General features: G+C 43.4%; 1 protein-coding gene across 1 annotated transcript in view; it reads left to right on the top strand.

The window, feature by feature from the left end:
• Positions 1–22,703, top strand: part of LOC119456168 (glycoprotein antigen BM86-like) — a 40,428-nt gene that overhangs the window by 6,960 nt on the left and 10,765 nt on the right. The window contains exons 4-11 of the mRNA XM_037717794.2: positions 2,428–2,559; positions 8,236–8,347; positions 10,560–10,624; positions 11,752–11,883; positions 13,610–13,744; positions 16,899–17,027; positions 21,031–21,119; positions 22,414–22,466. Coding sequence (XP_037573722.1) covers positions 2,428–2,559; positions 8,236–8,347; positions 10,560–10,624; positions 11,752–11,883; positions 13,610–13,744; positions 16,899–17,027; positions 21,031–21,119; positions 22,414–22,466 — 847 coding nt within the window. The remainder of the gene's footprint in view (positions 1–2,427; positions 2,560–8,235; positions 8,348–10,559; positions 10,625–11,751; positions 11,884–13,609; positions 13,745–16,898; positions 17,028–21,030; positions 21,120–22,413; positions 22,467–22,703) is intronic.

Here is a 22,703-nt window from a genome sequence, read left to right as displayed (position 1 = left end):
CATGACATAAATGTCATGACATGCGTGTCATGTAGGTCATGGCAATCGCCCAGCGAAAAAGATTAACACTGAAAAACCACTGAAGTGGTTTCGGACATGGGTAATAAGTAAAGGAAACACTAAAGGATGCTGGAAAAAGTCATAGTCATGAGCATTACTCAGCAAAAATGATAATGACTCAGCGAAAAAAGATTAAACTCAAAAGCACTGGAATGGGTTCGGACGTGCGCACTAAGTGAAGGAAACACTAAAGGATGATGGTAGAAATCATAGTCATGAGCATGACGCAGCATAAATGACAATGACTCAGCGAAAGAAGATCAACACTGAAAAAACAGCTGAAATGGGTAGGGACGTGGGTACAAGTGAAGGAAACACTAAAGGATGGTGGTAGAAGGCATAGTCATGAGCATGGCTCAGCGAAAGAGAATTACACTTTAAAACCACTGGAATGGGTTCGGATGTGGTAATAAGTGAAAGAAAAGGCTAAAGGTTGATGGTCAAAGTCATAGTCTTGAGCATGACTAAAGCTTTCGCCTTAATGTCTCTTAGGTGTAGCTAAAGGGACTTCTGAGGACTCATGCCATGAATGTCATGGCATGCGTGTCATGTAAGTGATGAAAGTGCTTCCTACATTTCGGTGCTCTCATGGTCGTTTCGTAAACTTGGAAGGCTCCCCAACGCTGCTTCGCATAACATCGATTCCCACAGGGCGTGGGATCTGCCGGCTTTTTAAGCAGGCAATCAGATCAGTTGCAATTGAACGGGATTATATCAAGCAATTTGTAAATAATTTAGGAGAAGGAATTGCTTAAAAGCCTTTAAAACCTTTATGAGCTTGAATGTGAAGCTCTACGAACGTACGCTGATGACACTGCAAACGTAAAACGCCACTTACAAATGTTTGACGCAGAGCGCTATAACCGTGCCTTACTTTCTGAGAAGCCAACCCGTCAGGCTTTGATTGATGAACACCGGAAGGCTTCTACGAAAGTGATTACCGACATGTATTTGAATGAAGAATTGGTAACTAGCATGAGGGATAATGTGTCTCAATTTGAAGACTTCTATTCGGTGATCATCAGTGATGTTTCTGGGGACCAGAATACCAAGCTTCTACAGTACATTGCGTCTATAATATCTCCTCCAACTGACCAAAACTATTCAGTCATAAGCGGCCCCTTTATCGAACAGAAGGTAGATTGCCATTGATCAGTTTCCCATGTCAAGAAATCCCGATCTGATGGCATTTCCAGGTGAATCTTACAAAACCTTCAAGTCCATTCATACACCTGTTCTACGGAAGATGTTTTTGATGAATATTAAATTGGAGGATTTACCACACTTTTTTAGGGAAAAGCCACACAGTGACTACAAAATGTTTGCAAAAATTTTGTCGAATTGTTTGTAGGTAGCGATGTCTTGTGGTATAAAAGGCCGTTGCTGTTTTCATGATAGTATCTGTTTTTTAAGGCGTAGAAGGTTTCTGGCCTAACGATAGGGCTGTCTTCGCACGTGGCTTCTAAATTACACATACGTTACTTATCTGCGCTAATGTCAACGTGGCAATGTGAAGAGTCTATGTAGAATTACAAATTATGATTTCATGCGTGGAGGACGGACGAACGACCTTTGTCATCCGCTTGTCGACAGTGAACTGGGTTGCAGTCTTACATGACATTAAGAGAGAGCGCAAAAAGAAAAAAAAAAGTTTGTTATACATAAATATCAACGCTCGATCTCAAGCTACCGCTACTTATTTCATTAGCACCTTTCTTTTCAAAAAATTTTTTTAGTATAATGTAATAACGTGTGTTGAGAAAGTAAGTTCCTTCTTATAGCAATGCTCAGAAGGGCAATACTTGCTTTTCTTTTACAGTTTCTAGTTCCGAATAATATCGCCTGCTTACCTACACATCGTCCAATATCCTCAAACCGTTTATTATAACATGCTACGAGATTCACTGTCACGGAACGTGGAGTAAAGAATCATTCCGCGTACAGTGCTTTTCCGTAACAATCGCAAATGTGTACTAGGCACGCGCAGTCACCGCACGCTCGTTAATGTGTGCTGCGAATTTGCGATGCTACATATACGTGCAAATTTATGCCTCATTTACACTTACTTTAATTTTCAAAGAAAGAAAAGAAAATGATCTGTCAGAATTTCCGAGATGGCTGGCGCCTCTGTGACTGTGGACACGCCTTCTACATCTGCGGAAGCTCGCGATCTAAAATGTCTTTTGCTGCTCCTTACTACCGGTACATACACCCGCACAGAAGCTACCAATTATTCCCATGGCTCCGTACAAACCTGTGCTTGCAAACAGGGCTTAGTTTGTGGAAGCGCATCACATATCATCCACCGAAACCAATAAATCATGACCAAATCACATACACACATCTTTTTTTCATCCCATTTTCCAGTTCGCGATTGGTTCGTTCAAGACTGCAAGAGAAAGGGTGGCACGGCTGTGCTGCGTGAGAGTTGGTCTTTTGGTGCAAAGTGCGACTGCGGGGAATGGGCTGCGATGGACCGCAACAAAAGCAAGTGTGTTCGTAAGTACAAGAGTGCTGCGTTTGCCAGTTCTATTGACTCTGCGCTCAGCCAAGGTGTTCCTAATGCTGGATTATTTTTGCCACATTGCCTCATGCTTTGCGTTAACTCACATCTCCGCCTGCCTCTTTTTAACAAACTGAACCAAATATTTCCCTAACATGTTCCGGTGTAAAAAGGCCCTGAAAACGTGAGTTAAATCTGGCTTCCTTCGCATGCGTTACCTTAAATTTTTGTGCACGTTCGCTTAGCAAATTTTTGAATGTCAAATAAACAAGCAAAAGTTTTTCCTTGGTGCAATTCCGTAAATGGATTTAACCGCATTTATTTCTGCTTAAAGTTTAGTTTATTTATTTTTAATTTTACACGCCGCTGTGACTTAATGGCTATGATGTTGTATTGCTAAGAATGAGGTCGCGAGATCGAATTCCGGCAGCCGCATTTCTGTGTGGATAAACTGCAAAAAACGTCCGTGTATCGTGATTTGGGGGCACGTTAAAGAACCACAGCAGTTCAAAATTAATGTAGACTCCCCCATTACGGCGTGCCTCATAATCATATCGTGGTTTTGGCAAGTAAAACCACAATCCTTTAATCGACGTTTTTCATTTTTCCCCGCAGTCTGTTTTTTTTTTCGTTTCTGTCCTAACAGGACCTCACATACATGTCATCGCATGCAAAATGAAAAGTGGAGGACGACCAAATTATAGTAATGCATGCAATAGCTGTGATTATTTCATAAATACGCATAAATATTGTGTACGCATCTATAAAAGCAATTGCGCCTACGGGCGCTGTCAACAGAGCTATGCGTGATATCAGCTCGCGATATAGTGTTCATTGGAGAAAAAGATAAGAAAAAAACTTTTCGGAAAACTTTCGGCTCGATCCACCTACACTATTTTACAGTCACGTGCTTAATAACTTGTTAGACCACATGATTTTGGTAGCGAACGAGCCTAGACAAAAAGAAAAAAATTAGCGTAGCGTGCACTAGTGGCGCAAGGCTAAAGAAACAGCGGAGCTGATCTGCAGCTAGCTGCTCCTGGCCTTACGGGTTATGCTCGGTTTTGCCGGTTTTACAAGTGATGCAAGGTGATGCTTGGTTTTGCTAATTTTTGCGAGGTGATGCCCGGTCTTTGCTATTTTTTAAGCCATGCAACTGACCTTGCTGTGCAAAGACTGTAGAGTCTCTCACTTAGCTAGGTCAAGCAATCACGGAGTCAAATCAAATTTAACCGCATTTATTATGTACAATTACATTTTATTGCGATAGCAATTATATGGACACTCAAAAGCAGATTTCTGCCGTCGCCGTTGCCGTGAAGTTCCGTATGACGTCAATGGAGATGAAATCGTCGCCGCGCGCCGAACGCTGTATGTGCGAGTGAAAGGGCACGAGGGGCGCGCGCTTTCACGGGGAGTGAACGCACGGCGGAGAACAAACGCGCGTTCTGCGCCGTGCTCCCTTAAGGGCTGCAGAAGTAGGCGTCTCTTTCCTCCTTTACAATCACCATATACGTAGAGCAAACGCGCGTTCTTCCGATGCGCGAGAGGCCGTGGGGGAGGGTGGGAGGGGGAGGGAAGGGAGGCGACGTTTAGCTGCGGCACCAAGTGCCTATTTATATCAGAGGCTCCGGCAACAATCACCAACGCAGCACGCATTTTGTGCGAACGCGAGCAAAACGCCGACGGCGTCGACAACAGTTCAGCGTGTTGCCGGTGCTGCGGCATGTCCAAGTTTATACAGCTGATAAAGCTACTATCATTACTCCGTATAGCTCTCTACTAGTTTGCTATCGCAATTGATGCTTCGCCTTTCAGGTGAAACTGCGCCAACTTTTTCAAATTTTATTGATTTTTGATCGATTATCAATTAGCTATTGTTGATATCGCAAGGTATTGGCTCCGTATTTGGGCTAGGCTAATTAGCTATTGTTGATATCGCAAGGTGTTGGCCCCGTATTTGGGCTAGGCTAAGCGCTACCAAATTGCCCCCAGCTTTTCCGAAATTTATCGAGTATTGATCGAGTATCGATTAGCTATTGATTGGCTTATCGATTGGCTATCGCAAGGTATTGGCCAAGTATTCGGGCTAGGCTAAGCACTACCAAGTCATCCCCGGCATTTTCAGGAATTTATTGATTATTGATTGATTATCGACTAGCTATTGATTGGCTTTTGATTGGCTATCGCAAGGTGAAGCGAGGCGCAGCTGAGCGCAGTGAAGTCTATGCTAGCATGGCGGCGGAGGAGCTAGGCGAAGCGAGGCGCAGCTGTGCGCAGTGACGCCATCGCTGGGCGAGTTTTTGGGAACGCTACGCAGAGCCGTTACCTGTGCCGATGCATGGCACAATACCACAGTATGGTACTGGTCTACAAAGGTGAGGTTCTCCAATGCCAGCCGTAATTATGTCACACGCATAACAATCACACGGCAGGCTTGTGAATATGTTAACCTTAGTTGGCGGGTTTGTTTCCAACATTGGTGTGTTATATTTCCTTTGAACTCTTTTCTTATTTCTTTTCATTTTGGCTGCGCTGCTTTGTAATTCAGAAAGACTATGCCATGACATATTCGGCTGCTGATACCATTGCTGGAGTTGCAATTTTTGAAGCTATTGGTAGTCTTTCGGTGATGAAACAGGCAGAATAAAAAAGATGTCAGAACGTCCAGTGTATGGAAAAGAGCGTGCAACGAGAGTTAGAAAATGCGGCAATAGAACTAAAAGAGTGGCAAGATGGGCTTGTTGGTTCATCATGAAGGCAGTATTTCAGCGCTTAGTAAAGACGAGGACAAATAAGGAGACGTACGAACACACAGGCGCAACTCTTAACAATGAAGTTTATTGCCTTGACCACGCCGAACAATATAGTGCCATGGAAGCCCGTCACCGATCACGTGAGCCATATTGGTAGCGGGGAGCGAGGTGACAAGGTACAAACAGCAATGAAAATTTATTTGTACATGCGCAGAGAAGTAAGTTCCTTGTCACTCAACGCTAGGGAAGTCTTACTGATACAACAGTCACCATGATAGTCTATCTGCGCACTCTCAATTATCGGACGGGTTAGTTCACACTTGCTACTTCCAACTATCTGCGTTTTATCAAAGAGAGGGAGACACCCACAAGTATGGCAATGAATAGCTTTGTTAACTTTGTAGTAATGCTCCTTGAGCCGTTCATTCATGCATCGTCCCGTTTGCCCAACGTAACATCGACCGCACTTCAACGGAATGCAATAAACGACGCCCGATTTGCACTCAGTGAACCTATTTTTGTGCTGCTTTTTGCAGCTTTTCTTTACTTTCTCAGTCGGGTCAGTAGTCCTACACAACCTACCCAGCTTGCTAGGTGCTGAGAAAACAACTTGCACATTGTCCCGAGCAGCTAGTAAGCTAACAGAACTAAGCTTCTTTTATTGGGCAACTAATAATGCTGAGATGTAAACAAGGAAAAAAAATGTAGTGCAGTATCGTATCTGCCAAGAACATTAGCACTTCTAAACACGTGGCTAACAAATTCTATGCAGCACTCAGTAGGAATAAGGCCCCGTTGTGGAAGGCGCTCATTTATTACTGCGATAGGAAGTATATGGACACTCCAAGCACACTTCTGCAGTCGCCGTCGCCGTGATGTTCCGTATAAAGTCCAAACCCGATAACATCGTCGCCGCGCGCCGTGCTCTTCATATGCGAGTGAAAGCTTGCGAGGGCCAGCCCACGATCGCGGTTCAATCTCTCACGCGTGAGGAAGGAAGGAAGGCGGGAGGAAGCGCACTGTCTTTTGTCGCGCGCGAGGCACGGAGGGTTGGCGAGGTAGGGGAGGGGGTGCTACACCGGCGGCAGCTGCTTACAGCGCGGCTGCGCAGGCGCCGTATCTTCAATGCGATCTGCGACGTGGACAAAGAGCGCGCCTGCGCGGGTCTCATCTTCAAAGCGATCTGCGATGTGGACAAAGTTCGTCGAGTGCCGGTAGCTTCGTATGCACTGTGCTTACGACGGTTACTTCGCGAGAGACAGCACGAAGGTCAAATCGCTCGCTGCTGTCGCCACGCTTGCTCAGTCCAGCGTTTTGACAGCGAGTTTGCGCGGTCATCGAGCGAGATGTGTTCATCTTTACCTGTGCGTGCGTGACACTGCACGTGTTAATTCAGTTAGTAGGCGAATGTTTGCGTGTTTATGTGGCCGATAAAACTACTATGCTTACTTCGTATATTTGTCGACTAATCTGTTATCGCAATCAATGCTTCGCCTGTCAGGCGAAACTGCGACTTCTTGTTTATTAATTAATTCTTTATCGGCATCCCCTGTACAGACATTACAGAAGAGAGACATAGTAATTAAACATAAACAAAGAAAATATCAAGCCCAACAAGTTATGTTTAACACTACTATATATTTCATATTCGTTGAGAGTGTCCAAGAGCGCAGCTAACGCCCGATGAACTAAAAGTTGGTAATAAATTACATAGTACCGATTAACGGGCACTGTAGAGTCTGCGAATTTAGATTATTGTTGGAGAGGGGTAAGAAGTCCTGCAGTGGACATAAATATAGGCTGATGATGACCATGAAGAAGTTTCATGGAACAAAGTTCAAGCTTCATGTGAAAACTAAGGAAAATAATTCCCTCAAGGGTGGACTGGATATCAAAAGACCCTTCTTGCACCCTTACTTTACCTAAAATTTTCAAAAACGGGTGCATTCGTTAGCAGAACACCCTGAGTGCACGTGTTCTTGCAATGCAATGTACTAAAGGGCTGGCAGTTTGGGCTAGTTAGTATTCCTTAGTCTTATCAGAGTAGAAGCGCAGAAGAGAGGACAAAAGACGTGAACAAGCGCTAAAAGGGTATATTGTACAAAAACATACACATATTCCAGAATTTATGGGTGCCTGTGCCTGTCAAAATTTGAAGCAGGTAAAAAGCTATAGGTATCTATTTCCCAGTGGTGTGCGCCAAGTCATTGTTCGAAAAGGTCGAGGTAGGTTATAATAAATCGCTATAAAAATAAAATGTAGTTTGCATTTCGTCAAAATGCGCATTAGGGGAAAGGTTGCAATTGTAAAAATGTCACCCTTCATAACGGGTGTATTCGTTTGCCTACACACCCTATTTATGGGTGCAAAGGGGGGGTTACACCGACAATAAATACCCTTAAGGGTGCAATTTCCTTTGCATGTGCACGTAGGTGGATTCGGGCGCAGGATTTCATGTCTATGGATAAAGCCACCTCGGAAGAAAAGTCAAGCGAGAATAATGGCATTTAAGTAGGTATCCAGCGACAGAGGCTGGTTCGTGTGCACGATTCTTGCGTATTACTTCCTATATTCCACGCGATTTTCGTTTAGAATGGGCAGTGTCAGTTAAATCATAACTCTCTTTCTCAACATTAAGAGCACTTGTGCACGCCTTGGTCTTCACATCTGTCTTTCGTACTAGTTTAAGGATGGCCATACGAGAGCAGCATGCTCTCGTATGGCCATACAAGGTACAGCGACTATATAAAATGAAGCGAGCGTTTCTTCTTGCTATCAATTTCTAAATATCTGCAGATTTACGCTGATTCAACAACACTGGTCATTTCAGCTTCTGACCACGTTTCCGGCCGATTCTAGATAGCATAAAAAAACCTTGTATAAATCTGAGTGGAACCATTTTACATTGACTTTCAGCTACTACATGCCTGCGTCCTGACTTGACATGCAAGGACCTCTGCGAGAAAAAGCTGCTTGAGAAGGATAATCGTTGCTGTCAAGGATGGAATTCCACAGACTGCTCAGGTATGTACGATACAACGCTGTCTTTACATTGAAGTTTCAGCAGCCCCGATATCTGTTAGCGGGGCGTAGTATATCCTATGGTCGAAAGCAGTTATTCCGAAGCCAGCCATGCAGGGCGTCCCAACTATCATTCACCATGCTTTAAAAATATGCAAATGCCACGTAGCAGGCATTCGAATATTTTGCATTTGCATTTGTATATTTGCATATTTACAACCTTAACCAAAGCTATGTTCTTCGCCATCGCTAGAAGATAGATTAATTTTGCAATCTGCCTAATTACTTAATTAGTTTTAATTATTTATTCAACCTCAAATATTATAATTAGATGAAAAGTGTCAATGAGAAAATTGCAGAGCAACGTGAAAAATCACCAGCCCTTCACCTATCGAGAAAATGGGGAGTAAGCGAAGATGGTCGTTTGTGTATCTGATCTTCGTGGTGATTTCCTTTCTTTCACTCTTCCTTTCTCCACCTCTACTTTCTCCCTCTCGCTTTCTTTCTCTCTCTCTCTCCTTCTCCCTCTCTCTTTCTTTCTCTCTCTCTCTTTCTCTATCTCTCTTTTTCTTTTTTGTCACTGGCATGTGCCGTTGAGCTTGGACCCTTTCTGCACTATCGCCAGCATCGACCCACTTTTCAGCGTGACACCACCACCACCGCCACCGACACTTATGAGCCTATAAAGCTTCGCTTAAAACTCCCCATTCAGCTTTCTGTACTGAATAGGTGCTACATAAAAGTGTTTTGCCGAGCGTGAAAGAAGCCCGCAAATACACGCAAAGTGCCTCGAGCGGTCAGTCGCGCGCCACTTTTGCATCCATTCGCGGGCTTCTTTCACGCTCGGAAAAACAATTTTATGTAGCACGTATTGAGCAACAGAAAGCTGTATCGGGAGTTTTTCACCTTGCTATACAATTTTCTCACTGATAGTTTTCATCTAATTATAATATTTGAGAAGTTGATTACTTAAGAATAATTATGTACTCAGGCGGAATGCAAAACATATACAGATTATCTCCAAGCGGCGGCAAACACCATTACCTTGGTTCTGTCAGGCTACGTGGCATTTGCATATTTTTAAATCTTGGTGCATGATAGTTGGGGCACCCTGTATATGAGGCTACAGGGACTAATCAGCACTGAGAATTCTTGTGGAGACTCCTTGATTTCTGGCTGCTACTAAATCCGGCTACCGAAAAGCAGCCAAAAACGGGCGTCTGTAATTCGCCACTTTTGTCCACAAAGGAACAGTTGCATGGCGTTCAGACGAACTTGCGCTGAAATTTTGCCGGTGCGTTCATATCAATATTTTGATTTTGCTTGTTATTTGGCGTACCAAGCCACCGCTCCCAATTAGGCCAAACCGTTTGCTTCTTCATAAGTGCAATCTACAAATACCGTTTAATTTGATATCTTCAATGCTTTTTCACCTGATTCGATATTAGGAATGCGCGAATTCTTCGTGACGTGGGTAACGCGCGAAAATGAGTCTATAGCGCAGTAAATCCGACAGCATTTAACCACAAGGCTGGTGTGTTTTTTTATGTACATGACAGCTATAACCTCATCTCTTTGGAGCCTAGCCAACATATTTGGCGAAGCCGCCATGCAGGTTCGAGAACAGAATGAACACTAACAGATTAAAGTATTGTGAAGCGAAGACATGTCTTCCGGTTAAACTGCTTGTGATTAATTTCAAGAATTTAGTCAAGCATAATCTTTGCACTCAAACAGTCCTGCCGTATAACTCGTGCATAGCCTCTGGCCAATAAAATATGCAAGATAAAAAATAAGACGGCATATTAAGTGAGGTTGATTTCCTGCTTCACGCACAGGTAAGGCAAGAAAGGAAACTTGTGGCTTCTTTCACTTTGGATGGAAATATTTTATTTGTGCCTGTGCGCGAGGGTTTCTGATTATGTGAGTGCCTCTGATAACGCGTATTTGCTTGAAATGTCCATAAAGCGCTTAATACTGGCGTGTGACCAGTGTGGATTTGCCAGACTCAATGTTTGCGGAGCGTTCGCAGTCACGACCCTATTGGAATGATATGCCTCTTGGGTGCTCGGATGCAGCTAAATTAGCCACGCAATATTTTATCCTAACTTACTACTGCGCAGTATTCATATATAAAATATAGCTTTGAAATATGAAGAAGTCACTATTGTGCCCTTGAAAAGTTAGTGAACGTGTTAAACGCTTGTTTTCATTTTCAGCGGTTCCTCAAATGGCACTTATTGCTCACCTGGTAGCATCATGGGAAAGGGTGAAAACTGCCAAGGTAAGAGTGATAGAATACGGGATGTATAAAATATTTCGGCCATGATGTATTTCCGTATCCGCAAAAATTTCCTGCGTATGCAGTTTGCAAAACCTCAGCCTTCGAGATCGGTTTTTGTTACACGGAGGAAAACGTTATCTGGACGTGGAATTGGACATCATATATTGCCAGAAGGTTCCTCTAAGACTACCCTCTGGTTGTCCACAGGAAAACTATATTTTATGTGTACTTAAGTGATAAATAGTCGTGATCAAGTCTTCAAGCTTGTATTTCATATTAATGTTAACCTGTAAACTGAATTCAGCACGTTTGAGCTCGCACATGATATCTTATCGGGAAAGGCATGACGAGTTTTAGCGATATGTTGACGTTTTTTTCATATCTCCAAAGCTCATTAAATGGCTACATCTGTTGCATTATCAGCTGAGCATCCGGCAACTGAATATTTGAATGTTCGTGTATCTAAGCTCCGTTTTTATTGCAGCTGCTTTTTATACCGTAACGGCATGACATATTTTGAGCTAAAGCCAAAAGATTTCAAATTTAGAATGACCGTTATAAGACTTCTGAGTTTCAACTTCTTCTTTTGAAACCACTTTAGTTGAGAATGAAAAAGAGAGAGACAGCTAGTAAGGAGCAGACATTCATTTGAGAAAATGTAGAACTCCCCTAGACTACAATTATCAAGTGCTACTGGAAGAGGCGCAATAAGGGCACACCGTTTAGCACGGATATTTTCACAAACTTGTACATCGTGAAGCTGTTCGCTGCCTCGAATCTCGGCTGTGTTCTTCAATTAATGAAATTTGGCTCTTCGCTGAAGTAAAAGGTTTTGTGTGTGCGTGTGCATGTGTGTGTATGTGTGTGCCGACAAGCGTTACTTATTCCATAAATATAGAAAGAAAGCAGCACGAACCTAGTTCCATCATTTCTGGCCCCCCTCATTGCTGAAATAGGTGGGCAGCGATCTTGGCCTTAGCATTGCCAGCTCAGAGGCCATCTACGAAATTTAAAAGAACACCGACGCTTTCTTGCTAGCCTCACTGTATTCTGTATCGAGGAGAGCATTAGATTTGTTGTATTTTGTTTTGTTAGCATTAACGTGCTCCTCTTTCACTTCTCTCAAGATGCTTGCAGTGCAAGAGAAGCGAAGTTTGTCTGCGCCAATGGATGCAGGAAGACCGCGAGCTCGACGAGAGCCTACAAATGCACGTGCAAATATAACTACGTGCTCGCTGAAGACGGCATTACTTGCAAAGGTATTCATAACTCGGCTGCACTTCTTTATCGTCTAATGTATTGCGTGTACAATCCATTGGTTTTTGGAACGCTATCAGCTTGATCTCAATACATTCATCAGCAGTAGTTGGCCATTCTTCCGCTGTTTCGTGCAAGGATTGGTTGCCACAGGCACCAGGCGAAAGTGTTGCGAAAGAGAATTAATATCAAAAGCAATCACAAAAAAACCAGCAATGCCGCAGGAACGCTTATGTAGCTCCAACCTATGCCGTGTTTAAAAGAAATCCTGATAAGTACAAAAGGTGAGAACTTCAAAATGTGGTGCAGTCATGGAAACACACAAGCCTAGTGTCTTGAGTAAGCTGTGTCTGCTACATTACCGCATATCGTTCTTTTGAACATTCTCAACTAACAAATGTTCAGCTCCTTTTAAAATAAACAAATATTTTTTCGATGTAGAAGCAGCACGACGTACGTTTCAATGTTTTTTCTAACGTTAGTCTATATTCAACATGAGCAAGATATGCAGAACAGTGATGTGTCGCTGTCTCTTACCCAGCTGAGGGCTTTGGCAAAAGTTGGCACTTGTGATGCAAGATAACGCCGACATGCACAAGAATTTGCCTTCTTCATTTATCGCATAATAATTCAGCAAGCCACTCACAGTTGACCTCCAACCTCTAAGTTGCTTTAATAGGGGGCCCTTAAGCACATTTTATTGAAGTGGAGAAATACATTTGAGGTGAAAATAGGCTATTTCAGAAATACTTTGCCGCAAAAAGTACTTCAATACGTTCAGCAGAAGCGGAGTTGGCCAGCAAACACAGGCTCAGCTGTGCTCCCCCTTCCTTCTTCAATGCCTTGCACTGCGAAGGCTACGGCCGGGCCACAACGCTCCGCCTTCCAAACATCACCGGGGTGCGCAGTTCGAATTTCCGATTTGGTGCCTACGCCACGCTTAACGTAAGTCAAACGCGGTTAACGCGGTTGTCCTCAGAGAGCCGCAGTGCGCTTAGCCAGTGGACTCGTGGCGGCACCTCGCGGCGGCCGCGGTGTAACCGATCGCAGCGACGAATAGCAGCCGCGTATTGGAATGTGCTTTATTGCGCAATAAGGCACACAGAAGACAGTGAGGATCATGGGTCTGTTGAAACGAGGGCGTTTCAGAGAAAGGTGACTTCGTGGTCGGCTTGCGAGCTCCACGCACCGCGTACGACAGCAAAACTTGGCTGAGATGTTCACAGCAGCATATGCTACCCGCGGACTATGTTATTTCAGCCAGCCCGAGAGGTGGTTCACGGCCCCTTTAGGATCGACAAAAGAACATTTGCACAGGGTAATTCATCATGAGGCGAGCAGCGCGAAAGAAATACTTTTTTTGAAGGCAACGAACACGGACACACCGCAGTCATCCTTGCCTTCGTAATAAATCGTTTTTTTTTTCGCGCTCCTTGCCTTAAGGATAGAAAAACAACTCACCCACCCAACCATCCTTCTGAAATAATTCATCCCTTGTTCTTATATTTGATAATGGTAGCTACGCTTCCTGTTGTTTCTTTCCTTTTTGCAATCTTGAACATTGTCGCCAAATCTTGGCTGTGTGGGGGTTTATACTTGTAAACAACCACTTTCCTATGCCTTAATTCCTGTGGTTTGTTTTGATCTTGTACTGTATAAAACAAAAAAAAACACTTTCCAATTTGCCTTTATAACAGTACTCACTTTTCTTTTTATTCATAATTTCAGCTGTGCAGGCGACACGCGCTTGCAACGAAAAGGAAAAGAAGGCCTGCCTTCCTAGCGAGGCATGCCGCATGGTGCTAAATAAGCCAATCTGTGAATGCGCATATAATCACCAGCGAGTGAACGGCGAGTGCACAAGTAAGAATCATTTTGTGGTTTCCTTATGGAATTTGGTACAGTGCCTAGAACACCCCCAGCTACGTTTATGCATCTTTTATCTCCGCATCCTCCGTTTGTACTAAATGGAAACTTAGAGAAACAAAAGGAAAGAAAACATTTGGTTGAGAGAGAGAGAGATAATAAGCTTTATTGAAAAGTGGTCCGGCAGTTTTCCTTCGGAGCGAGAGAGAGCCAAAAAAAGATTTTTTTTTTATGCTGAACGAATAGCTCACGTTAACGCGTTCACAGATGTTTGGTTGTAGAAGTGCGCTGTTAAGACACTCATATTGTGTGGAATTCGTCTTTTCGGAGGGCCATTTCCGTCGCATGCGACAGTAATCGCAGTAGCAGACGTCTCGATTTCCTATGCCATATGCACCTGTCAGGAAAAGTAGACGGATTACAGGTTCTACGAAAACTGAAAATTTATTCGTAACATTATATGTACAGCCTCAAATTGACAAGTGAATTGTGGTGTTCTCATGGTGAAGTTCAACTTACAGTCATCAATTCAGGTGGCAGGCATACACTGTGCATAGCTTCGTTTTTAGAGTGTTAGCAGGCAATGTGACTTTCACTGCATTTCTCTTGCCTCCGAGTCTGTTTCCTTGACATACGCAGCCTCCACTGTCTGCTTCACAATTTTAAGTTATTCCTGCTGGCAAAAGAAATCTGTAAGGAGCTGAGACTGCCAGATAAAGTGCACAGTCCGGACGTAGTGAGGGTTTTCAGAGAACCTATCTGCATTAATATAATGATGAGATATACGTAATGGTTTTGTGTAACAACGCAAATCTAGTTTGCAGAGTAATAAATTTTCAGGGTAACATGCATAGAATGTAATCAAGAATATGGCATAACTGAGCACATTTCTGTTATAAGTTTAGTAGTGCTGTCGGCACCGATTAAATTATGCATTGGGACATGCAACCTTAGAATGCTGTTGATATAAGTCCTGAGCAAAAACCAGCCCACATACTTCTTTGAGTTTCACCATGTTTCATTGCCTGAACGAAGTTTACTAGCTTTCAACACACCCTCTCTCACTTCAAAAAGGTAAACAGCGCTTAATAACTTGTGAGGCAAATCCTGGAATGTCATAAATTTCACGGTTAATTTTACCAAATGCTTTGGAGGCGTCCACACACAAACATAAAGTTACCTTTTTTTACTTCAAAATTGCCAAGTAATTCTTTTTGGTTAAGTAAACGAGTGTATGTTCTAAACATATTGAGAAGTCATGCTAAGAGATTGAGCATAGAGAAAATGTGACCGCTGTTTTATGGTTAGTTTCTTACATTCTTTTGGAGAATACGGGTAATAATATTATTTCAAAGTTCTGTGTATTGCCACTTTTGGGCAAAACACTAAGCTTAGATTGTCTTAATAGCTGAGGAAGTAAACAGCACACATAGTGATTTTGCAACTGTACGTTTTGTAAATACCCTCAAAAACAAAGTCGACTGGCTGTAGTTTCACTCTATCAGTGTTTTCACGTGTGCTCAATTTAAGCTCTGTAAGCCCAAGGAATACTTCGCAATTGTCGTTTGTGTTTAGATGTATAGAAAGGTCTAGGAAAAAAAAACAAATGCTACAGAGCTTCAGCATGATAAGCGACCTCGACTAGTGGTGCAAAATATTCGTTGAACTTTAATTTTTCCGACTTTTAGGTACTTCTGTCATCGATACATAATAACGGGATACATATAAAGGAGGATGGCAGTGATTAAAGATGATTGGCAATTCTGAACACATAGAAGTTAATCTCGATGTCAGTTTATGCTTGCTTGAAGTCGCAGCGAAAGACGTTAAAACGCAGGACGTTACGAACGTCAGTAGTTCGGTCTGGAATGCGTGATAAATCGAGTGCAAGGCCGCTGTGATCAACGCAGCATCGGTGTAAGCGGCACTGATCTGATCGTCACGACATAGGCGGCAGTCATTTCTAGATTGCCGTATGTTCCACATGCGGCAAGACAAAGAGTGTCGAGATAATCGAATCTTGACGCCATCTCTCTCAGCAGGCATCCGCTCGGCACAGTGCAATTGGATGTGTATGAGATAACAAAAAGTCTAATTTACCCCAAAAGCATGGTATTCGTTAGTATTTGATTTATATACGGAAACAACGAATTCCGGGTCAAGTTCATCAAATTTTAGGGATGTTCTAATAAAGCTCCAGGTTCCTGGGCAGTTTGATTACTTCAATGGGTTACCCCTTCAAAAAAACACACTGCCTAGAAACGTCTCGCTTTATTTGCCGAATATGGTTCCAAATAGGTCGTTTTCATATTTCAATCAAATTATAAATAGTACCTACGTTTCTTCGAGAGATTTGGTCTTTTGAACTTTGATTCCCACTCACTTAATCAGCGCCAAGCAGAGGATGACTGAGAAAGGGCGCCAGGTGTTTCGCGCTCCTTGGCCATGCGGCTGCTCGAGCTGACAGTTTCTGTACCGAACCACGACGTGTTTCCGGCGTGCCTGGTAGCCTTCAAGCGGTTCACAGGTCGAAAGCTCCAGACACCAATGGAAGTCTGCGATGCATATTTCCTCAAACCAACTCTTTATTTTATCAAATAGGCTCTTACCCGCATCCGTATATTTCACGCTGGCATCATAAAGGCCCAAATAAAATAACTACTTTCAATAGTCAGTAGAGTTCAGCTTCTTTTTTAAATGCTATAGCTTTCATTCACATGTGTTCTACAGTTGTCAAATGAGAGCGTTTCTTCGCTTTACGTGTACTTGGGCAGGGAAGTCCGAAATCCAAAATCCAACAGGAAAATCTATACTGAAACCATGCAAAGCGCAACACGACAAGAGCTACACAGAAAAGATACACGGACAAGCGCTGACTATCAACCTGTTAACAGTTAGTTCTTGTAGTTTCGCGCTGGGAATGGTTTTAGTATCGTGGAATGCCAACATGACCAGCGGTGTACTTTCCTTTTGAAGGAAAATCTAGACAGGGAAGCTAAAGCCTCCGGTTAACGGGACTCAGCCGTATAGATATTGCTGGTCGTGACTGGACGTTACTATTTCAGTGTTCCTGTTCGATCTGACGCAAAGTGAATCCGCAATTTCGTCTCATGCAAAATTAATCATTTCCCCTAATTTACTGTTTATTTAGGTCGATGCACCGAAAATACGTGTCACGAGGACTTTACGGACTGTGGCGTGTACATGGGCAAACAAAGCTGCTTCTGTCCATGGACAAGTAGGAAGCCGGGCGCAGTTTACATCAACGAATGCACTCTGAGTGAGTATACATGCACGAAACTAAGATTTATCTAAAGGGTCGTCTCTAGAGCAAGCAGCCCAGGAGAAACCGCAACAGAGGACGCAAAATGTCCAGACAAATCCCGTGCACTAGACAAGCCACAGCGTCTCTGTAGCTTGTCAGACTCGATTTTTGTAGCGCGAAAATTCAGAAAAAGAAAAATCATTAAAAGTGAAGACAGGCAGACAGACGCGCTGAGCTTGTTTATCTGTAGTGTAACAATGAAGTCTGCTAGTTTCAGTTACTCTGTGTACGCTTGTGCGGCTTGATCAGCCGAGATTAGCTGTTGTAGTGCTCATACTAGTCATAAGAATAACGCATATCAATCATATAAATGTTTAGCTGCGTAATAACCAGGTGTAGATACAAGCTTTAACCATATAAAATGTATGATCACTTTTGCTCATTGTCATGAAGTAATACATTGCTGAGTGAAACACCTCAGAGTGTCATAACATTCGATGATACACTCTTGCTAAAGATAACCCCAGGAACAAGCGGCTATGGCTAGGGAGGCAACATAGCACACAAGCGAATGGTTGGCGTGGTCTTTTTCGTATAAGGAAGTGCAATTTGAGAGACTGAAAGTGAATCCTTGCTAAATTACTCTAAGGATGGCTGAGGCTACAGTGACTGTGGCCTTCACATCTGAGGCAGAGCACACCGTGAATATCGTGCGCCATTTTGCCCGAACTAGACGGTATTATTGTATACTCTTCGGCTAGGTGTGCCATGTAATCTGGTTCAGGCGAGTACTCGTAGGTAAGCTCTAGGGATTTGCGAATCGTAATTTTTCAGACAGAACCGAATACGAACCGAATAGTGCCAAAATAGAATCGAATCGAAGGTAGAATACCTTTGAAATAGTTTTGAAATGTACGACTGTCTTTAGAATTAAAATAAAATGACGTTGACATCCTTGTATTCATTAAGTTAGTAAGGTTCTGCTTTGAAGCATTATTAGAGGTTGGGAAAGGTGGATAAATGAGACGTGAAAGGCAGGGAGTCTAACGGGGAGGTAGATATCCCGTTTGCTACCCTGCACTGGGGAAGGGGTAAGGGGAGACAGAAATATAATGAAGAAGAGCAGACACAGAGAAAGATGGGAGGTTAAAAACGAAAAGAAAACATGAATACACATGGAGGAACGCGGGAGTGTCACAGTCGTTCAACTAGGCCACTTGACCGGAGGAACTTCAATAGTGCCTCCGTCGCCTTTTAGTGTGAAGACCGTATTAGCCGGCACTCTAAGGTCATCTGCTCAGAAAATGGCCGGTCGTCGAGGTGTTCCAGCACCGGCGCAAGCGACTGTCCCTGGTAGCTGTAGCGAGGACAATAACAGCCAGAAGACATGTTCAATGGATTCCTCACTACCGCAACTTTCACAGGCAGAAGCGTTATTAAAAGAACAATTGGAGCATTAGAAACAATCAACAGTTTGTACGCATACATAGGAATCTTCGGAGATTAAGAATAACGTGAGTTCTGATGTTTTATGCCTATTGGGGATAAACTCCACCACTGGAAAAGCTGGCGCCGCCATCGGCGTGACGTGGTATAAGGGATCACGTGGACACAGCGGCCACGTCGGCTGCTTCGGAAGCGCCGAAGCTAGCTGAAAACGAAAGTTTAATCTCCCACCTGCGCTGCGGTTCTTATAAAGTGTGGAGGTTCTCCCGCTTCGGGTGTCTACTTGGCAACACTTGAAAGCACTATAGTAGGTAGTGTCTGCCTTTGAAGGCATCCAACATGGTAGGCTACTGCTCGGTGCCGCAGTGCCGCACGTACGCAACGGAGCACGGTGTCAGCCTTCACACGTACCCGCAGGACAAGAAGCTGCGTGAAGCTTGGATCGCGAAACTTAGAACCGGAAAGCAGCCATAGGCTACAAATCGGTTGTGTAGCAAGCACTTACGCGAGGAGGATTTGTGCTACGATTTCTGCTATCGGCGTCGGGGCTGCGATGTTCGGTGAGTAGCAGAAAGCGCGCACTGAGACGGTCGCCCGTGCGCGCTACCCGGCTAATATCACGAAGCTTTGGTCTATGAACTTGTTGATGCTAGAGACTGGCAAGTTCACTCGAATGGAAAGGTAAGAAGCCCGTTAAAAAAAAGGCATGGCATATGCTCATGTTTGTGTTAGCACTAAACAATGAATGCACCGGATTAAGTAAGAGAAGCAGCGGGAGATTGCTCGTTGAGAACACCGATAACTATGCAGTGAAACAGAACTTAAGAAAGAATGATATTGAAGCGTCCGAGAATTTATTCTTAAAAAATGAATCGTTGCGACAGCACATCACAAGTCGCCGCAGGCATCGAAGACCCAGTTATAACGAAATTAATTTTGAACAGCTCTGATAGCGTCCACGCAACAATGGTTGCTTGTGTACTGTCAAATGTTCATATGCTGTGGCCTAAAGCTCACGGCTAGGTGCGAAAACGTGCTCGCAGCGAACGCGAAACATTGTGCGCGGACATTCATGCAGACACGCAGTCGGTCGCTGCGAACCCGTGAGATGGCTGCATTGAAGCTTCGTTCTATTATACTCCATTTGGTTATACAGCCAGCCGACTATAAGAACATATTTCACATAGTTTGTTCTCGGCGATTGCCTACACCTTTCACGCAAGAAGCTGTTCGGGGAACTCCATCGCGGCGGCCGCGCTCAGTGGGTGCTCACCGTACATGTTCGGTAAAGAGATAGTGTCTGTAAACCATTCTATGATTTTTGTTTGCCAAGGATTATTATTTCGACAGTAAAAAGCTTCGCTAGTTTCGAGAGTACCTAGAGAAATGTCCAGGAGGGCTCCCGCGTGGTGTTTTAATTCAACGTCGACAGCCAAACCATGAGGAGCGCTCCGCGTTCCCTCATACTGCGCAAGCGAGGCGCTTGCGATAAATGGCGACTCCGTGAGTCCTCGCCTCCAATGCTATTCCTGGAGCGTTGAAATGTATCTTTTTTATTATTTCTCGTTCACCAATTTTATGTTTGAAAACGCGCGGTTGACGTTCTGAAATATTCGAAAACTATCCGAAAGTTATTCGTATTTACGAATAGTGACCTTCGATTCTGGCTTTGGAAGTTGTGAATATTTGCACACCTTTTTTAATGGTAACAAGCGCATGAAAGTATTTCTGGTTTGCATTCGGTAATCATGAGATTTGAGCGCTTTAAGAATGCGACACGTCATCAGTAAACCTCCCCATGAAAATGGGCGTTAGTTCAGATCAGGAAAATTTCTGCCCAGTTTCTTCCTGGGAGCTTGCACGTGGCCTCTTGAACAGGCCTGATCTAACGTAACGGGCTGTAATCACTTCGCGTCACGCTCCACTTTTTTGAGCTACCTGACGAGAGCAGAAATACATTGCGTTCCGTTAAGCTCTTCCCCTCTGTCCTCTGTCGGAATGCACTGACATTATACGCACCTACTGAAATACTGCCACGGAGACCAGATAACGGAGAATAAGCTCCGCCCAAGTTAACACTTCGTGTGCCATACGAAACTGCTAATCAGCCTTCCTTTGTGTACAAAAGTTGAACAGTGATTATGCCTCTAATCTAATCAGCCTTTGACAGCTATTCATAGGAAACTGCTTTGAAGAGGCATTCAGAAACCCTTCTCCTTTCCTTGTCGAGTAGCATGTCAGACAGTGTGGCGAGATAAGGAACAACCGTAAGGAGAAACAGGGTATCGGAGAAGGAAAGGCAAGGAGGTAAACTAGACGTTATCAGCGTTGTTACCCTACACATGGAAATGGGCATGGGAGAGTGAAACAGAGAGGCCGAGTGAAGTCTAGCCTTGGGATCAATCACGCGCCAGGAGCAGCGTGCAAACAGCCGAGCACTCAAGTTTGTCGCCTCCAGGTGCTGTGGATTATTGCTTGATGTGGCTTGGAATGGGTGAAGATTGTGGCTGACTACATACTTTTACATCACGCGATCTTTTTTTTGTTTTTTGTGTGGTTTTGTTTTTCGCAGGAGAGTATTACTACACTGTTTCCTTCACGCCTAACATCTCACTGGACGATAATGATTGCAAGTTGTACGAGGGCCGTGTTCTCGAAGCGGTAAGGAACAATATCCCGTAACCTTGCGTCCTCTCATTTTTAAACCTTGCTATCTCTGGCGCAGTGACAATGCATACCGGTATTTTTCTTTACGAGAAATGTCGCTGATTGGGACTGGTTGTAGATAACGTTATGTATCTCTGAGAAAGAATTACGTGAATGCTTTTTAAAGGCGGAATATCTTGCGTCGTTTGCATTTATCTGACTTGTAGGCTTTGCACGTGTGCTAATGTTGTTATTGCTCACGCCACCATTCTGAGTGTTTCCATTTCACAGGTGTGCTTACGTTATCTTCAGGACGATATGCCAAGCTAACGAAGGGCTGTGCGGCTATAGATGGCCTGATTTTGGGACGAGCTGAAATGCTTTACAAAATGTGTGCATAAATTAATAAATATATAGAGATGTGTAAATAGCAACATTTCCGAGTCGAACCAAATAAGTATATTTGAATAAACGCATACAAATATTAGACAGGATACTGGATATTGGGCTCGTTCTAAGGGTAGTTAAAACAGAGAGACAAAACGCGGCAATGAAAAAAAAAGTGAAAATGCTTATATGTTTATTTTAATGCACGCGATGTTTTTTAACTGTTGCGCTTGTAAGTGAGCAAAGAGAGAAAGGTCACAACATTTTATGGGTGGCTTACACACGGCGGTTGAAATTGCTATTGGATAATATATGTGGAGTCTTTCATAAGGCAGGCGACGTGGAATATTCGTAGGTCCGTAGGTCCCATCCGCAGATTTAAAAAAATCATACCCCATTTTTAAATCGAATACTTTGACCCGAAACAGAAGTTTTCGATTTTCTTCTCCACTTCTCCACCACATCCAATGAACGCAATCTTTAAAGTGTGCCGAAATGCTATGTTTCTATGGCAGCACTTATCGGATTGGTACTTCTTGTTACTACGATTATCCAGTGGAAAGAGTGAATTGCGTGTTGAATAAGAGGAAATCCGGGTTATTGTACTATATATGAGGCTAACTTATATATCCTGGTAGCATTTCGTTATTCACATGAAATCATCGTAATCACTTCCGGATATGAACCGCACGCACAACTAAAACGTAGCCTCCAAAGTAGCAGTCAGTATTTTTCATTCATCAGCTAATGTATATGATGAATGAAGTGAGTGTGACAATTACTTCTTGTGTTCACAAAACACAAAATAAGTTGTGCCAGCTATTGTGTTTGTCCGAGAATGCCCATAGACATGTCGGAGCATGCGTTCACTGAACATAAACAGTTTGTGAGTGTTCCTTCTGCTGGCTTATTTCTTTTGCAGATGAAAACGAATATCGGAGCAGACGTTTTTATGGTTGAGATACTGAACTGCACGTGAGTAAAACATTTTTTCCGGGAAATCCTCTTTATAACAAGAAATTAAATAAATATACGTTGATGAGCAGTGAGAACTTAAATCGCATAAGCAATGCTTAAGAACGGGCCGATTGTGTATTGTATAATGAGGAGAGTTGAAGTACTAAAGGCATACGGGAATAACCAGGACACGCGCTTGTCCGTGTCGGTCCTGGTCTTGTCCGAGTTTTTCATGCTTCAACTATACTTATTCCA

Source organism: Dermacentor silvarum, chromosome 6 (assembly GCF_013339745.2).
Source record: "Dermacentor silvarum isolate Dsil-2018 chromosome 6, BIME_Dsil_1.4, whole genome shotgun sequence".
Taxonomy (NCBI): domain Eukaryota; kingdom Metazoa; phylum Arthropoda; class Arachnida; order Ixodida; family Ixodidae; genus Dermacentor; species Dermacentor silvarum.
This window is presented reverse-complemented; position numbering and strand designations above follow the sequence as displayed.